At 33.9% G+C, this 4,410-nt stretch overlaps 1 protein-coding gene across 6 annotated transcripts; it reads left to right on the plus strand.

Annotated features, from left to right (window-relative positions):
* The first annotated feature begins 500 nt into the window (after positions 1–500).
* Positions 501–3,828, plus strand: LOC113286938. Of its 6 annotated transcripts, none has more exons than XM_026535584.1 (7): positions 501–754; positions 856–943; positions 1,818–1,882; positions 2,263–2,344; positions 2,908–3,059; positions 3,368–3,550; positions 3,660–3,828. In XM_026535584.1, coding segments are annotated over exons 2-7 (651 nt in total). In that variant the 5' UTR covers positions 501–754; positions 856–941; the 3' UTR covers positions 3,827–3,828. The 6 variants fall into 6 exon arrangements, 3 of the variants coding, with proteins under 3 accessions (XP_026391369.1, XP_026391368.1, XP_026391370.1); XM_026535583.1 differs by having other exon boundaries at positions 866–943; XR_003329586.1 differs by having other exon boundaries at positions 866–943; positions 1,818–2,132; positions 3,368–3,828.
* Positions 3,829–4,410: the final 582 nt, after the last annotated feature.

Raw genomic sequence — 4,410 nt, forward strand, 5'->3', positions numbered from 1 at the left:
GACGTCTACGAAAACTTCATCAAAAAATGTATGTGAAGACTGACTATCCTACTTACTCATATTATCTATCATTCTAGCTACTAATACATGTCGTATTACTTTTGTATTATGATGAACATTGCAAAGAAGAAATCTCAGTACAAGCTCTTACTCGGTAAAACTCAAATCTTAAATTCATCAAGCAATATTGAACTTATCACATAATAGGTTGAGAGAAATTTATTGTTCGACATATCGCAATTGCATAAATTAAGTTCATAACACTAGTGGAAAACAAGATTTTTAAGTCTGATTGGGCCTTGGGAAAACGTCTTCCCATGGGCTTTTATAACGGGCTGTCAAAGGTAGTCCTATTACCAGAAAAACAAAATTCACTTCCGCCGGAAGACGTATTGCGAGGGGATATTTAATGAATGAAAGAGATGGACAGCGGGATTTGTGTTACGACTGCGAGAGTTGGAGTTTCTGTGAAACAGATATCGAGGCAGCATGTAGATGAAATAACCCATGCCTTGTTTCTATCGAGTACCATCATCTTCGGGTCCTTTATTTCTCTCCTCATTTACTTTCAAACCTGCTGAACAAAAATAAATCTAGAAACCCTCTACTGAAACCATCGGAGAACAATCATGATTCTCTATCAGTCATTAGAGAAGAGCACAGAAAAACCCTTTGCATCTACTAAAATCAAGTAAATCAAATCAATCTATTCTCTCAACAGATCTATTCGAGGTCGTCTTTTTCGTCTTCGAAGGTGAATGATAAACTAAATCCCTAATTTATTTTTTTCCATTTTCTCGTATTACTTGGTTTATGATTGTTACAACCATCTATATCTTTAATTTTAATTTTGAGGGTTTTGTAGTTAACAACTTATCTGCAATCGGTCGATGATGGTATTATTGGAGGTGTTCCTGGTGGCTATGTCCTAACAATTAAAAATGTATATACAGATTATTGCTTCATCTGATTTCAATTTCTCCAATTAGGGATTCTGTAGTTTATCAGTTTTTGCTTTTTTAGAGTTTAGATCTGGGAATTTTGATTGATTTTAATTGTCTATAATAGTGATTCATTTTTGGAATGGGTTTTTAACTTTTCATCTTCTTTTCCGTTATGGGTTTTATTGAATAGGTAGATTAGGATTTTGGGTGAAAGAGCATGTTTGATGTGACAAAATGATATACTAGATGATTATTTGTTTATGGGTTGGGTTCTATATCGTGAATTAAACATTTTTAGAACATAAGAAGGAATACAGAATGGTTGATGCTTGATCTGTTAAGAATTCCGGATTTATTGGTTAAATCTTTAGTGGTTTTTATCCAACTTTGACTATGAGGTCGATCATCCTAATAGCGGTCACTTAAAAATAGATGGTGATCAATTTTGGAAAATCTGTGTTTGTATGTATGATGATTTCTAATCCTAAAATGACAAGAATACTAGCCCAGATTGACTTTAGATTTATATCCTATGAAGCTTGTATGTTGAGAATATCTTCGTGTGTTAGATTTTCAATAGGATGCTTGTTTGATTAATTGATTGGATGTCTGTTGTGTGGGTTCTCTTGAGATTGGTTATAACATCATACCTAATAGCTTTAGAAATTGAACTACTTTGTGTTGATCATTGTATCCTATCTACAGAGTATACTGTCTTCATGTATTGCATATGTACTGTGAGAAGTTGAAACTATGCTAGTATGTCGTGCCGTTTACCTTTCCCTGAAATTCTCATTTGAATTATTTGCAAAGTTTGAATTTTGAAGAAAGAAACTGGATTTGATTTGTGTTTCTTTGGTCGATTACTTGCAGGTTTGCATGGCTTGCATTATGCAAGGTCTTCGATAAGAACTTTTTTGCAGGATATAAATGGACCCGTGAGATTGAAATACCTAATTACTTTCTTCTCTGTTATTAGTTTTTTTGCATTTTTAAATTTCAATATTTTCCCTTCTAGAAACCCCAACATTTACATAACAACAATACTCACTACTCTATTAGCAAGATTAACCACAAATGTTGTATCCGGTGGGAGAAAAAACTGATAACAGATATTGAGAAAAAACGGGTGCATCGCTATTCTTTCGTCATTAATGGTCGAATGAATTAGTTGGAAATTATTGTCCAGTAAGTACCCAAATTGTCAGTTACAAGATTGAAAATTGAAAAGCCTGACTGGGGATGCTATATGTCATTATTTAGTGACCATAGTCTAATTTTTTTAATGAAAAATGAAAATATTTAGCACTTTCTCCAGGTAGGAATTGGATCTTTTCTTCTTCGTTACTAACCTGGTTTATTAAAGTCGGTGCTTGTGGAGATTGGGTCAGCAAAGATATGTAAAATCCTCTATCTAAGTTTTCTCTGCTTTATGTTATTACTTAACGTCTATGTGTCCATTGGCAATTTTTATGTCATTGTTCTAGTTCGTCTTGGAACTTGGACAGTAGATTGCAGTTATAACCTGCCTTCTAATTTTAGATGATAAGGGGAATAATGTGCTGAATGGATCTTCCAAGTACTCTATCACAATGGTGGTGTTTATGCATAAGCTTCTTTATATTTTGTTCTGTTCATTCTAGACCTGTTTGCAAATGCAAGTAGTTATTACGTCAGGGATTTTGTTTTTTAGTTAGCTTATGAACTTCCCTTCACTTGTGCACTCTTTAATTTTTAATTTTTTTTCTTACAATTTTTCCATAGTATAGGGGATTCTTGTAACCCCTGAAAAATGAAAGCAGAGTTATTGATTGCTTCTTATATGGATGGAATGAACATGTGGAATGCTAAGTAGAATTAATATACTAATGTTGGATAAAATAGCTAATATAAGCTTATTGATCATGATCCAGTAGTTAAGTAACACTTGGTAATGGCTTTCCTTGTTTCCAATAAATTGCAGTTGTACCGGTCTGTTGGTTTGTCTTATGCTCGCTGGAGCTTGGTTGGGTTATTGGGTGGTACCTAAACATGTTCTAACACAAGAAGGATCCAGTGATTCAAGTACAGCTGTTTTCGTCGCTTGGTCAATTCGCAGCTGTCATGATTATTCAGGTGGTCTGGCTCATCTTTTTTTTGTGTTTATACTTCTAATAAAGTATGCATTCGAGATCTTAGTGTTTATACTTCTAATAAAGTGTGCAGACCTATCTCCCAAAATTAGCGCCTACGAAAAATTACATTTCTTGATCTGTAGAATGCTCACTAGTTTTGGTGTGATTCCAACATGACGGGGATTAGGCATTTCAGTTTCACGGGCCCAGTTATATTTTAATGTATTATCGATTTACATTTACAACGTATTTGTGTCTTGAAATCTTCTGATTCATTCTTTTTAACTTCAACCTCTCTTTTATTTGCAGCTATAACATTAAATAGTTGGCATCTAATGGTTACAATAAGCACACTTCATGTGGCACGAAGATTCAATGTTTTTGAGACCAAGGCAATTGATACCGAAACTGTAATGCTTTGGTATCCTAAATGGCGTGTCTACTGGCCTTCTCAATTTATGTCTTGGGTTCAGTTCCACTGGATTCTACCAGGTTAACTATTTTGATTTTATCTTATGATCATTTGAATATAGGATCTGATTACTTTAGTTTGGTTGTAGTCGTGAAAGCTTAATCCAGATGAAATGATTTTTCTGTGAAGATGATGAAACTTGCAGTAATACCCTTACTGTATTGTCGGAGACCCTGTTCCTTAACAAGGTGAGTTTATCTGTTGTTCAAGTTTGTATAAGCAATTGTATTTGTTTTGTCAATGTATTACTTAAACTCTGTCTCAGCCATGGACTATCAAAGTTCATACTTTTGTAATCCATGCATAGTTAACCAGAGATGTTAGACTAAGTTCAGGGGTAACAAGGTACACATTGGCTCCATTTATTTTCTTATGTTTGTCTTAAGAACCTGCAATTTTTATTTCTCCGCATAAAGGATCTTCAAGTAGTTGAAACCTCGGAATGAATTAATGGTTGGTGGACATTTAACTTGTACAAACTTCTAGTTGAATTTTTTTATGAATCAAGCTGTTCAGAATACTTAAAGAGTAATCCCTTGTTAGCATACCCTAGCATCTCTTGTATTAGTCTTGTACACAATCCTTTTATGCGTAGGTCATGCTATGTATGGTGAAGGAATTGCACATTGTTTTTTCTATTATCTCTGAATAGTCCATTCTTCTCGTGTTGAAATTAGTTTGTAAACTAATGCACAAGCTTATTTTTGCTGCAAGTATGCGATTCTGAGTTGTGCGGCTCAGTTCTCATCAGATAGTTTGTCATTTTGTTATTTTGTACTTAATTATCTTTAAGAAAACTTTGAACTTGTATTGGTTATTCAGGTTTTGTTTATAATTTTTTGCGGATTATGAATCCATGCTATGATCAGTGCGTTGTACA

Source organism: Papaver somniferum, chromosome 6, assembly GCF_003573695.1.
Source record: "Papaver somniferum cultivar HN1 chromosome 6, ASM357369v1, whole genome shotgun sequence".
Lineage (NCBI taxonomy): Eukaryota > Viridiplantae > Streptophyta > Magnoliopsida > Ranunculales > Papaveraceae > Papaver > Papaver somniferum.

What these genes read in the sequence shown, in the direction of transcription:
- LOC113286938 (XM_026535584.1), top strand. An exon ending in TGCAGGATATAAATGGACCC is followed by an intron (nt 1,883 to 2,262) that starts GTGAGATTGAAA and finishes CACTTTCTCCAG; the next exon opens with GTAGGAATTGGATCTTTTCT. An exon ending in GTTCCACTGGATTCTACCAG is followed by an intron (nt 3,551 to 3,659) that starts GTTAACTATTTT and finishes TTTTCTGTGAAG; the next exon opens with ATGATGAAACTTGCAGTAAT.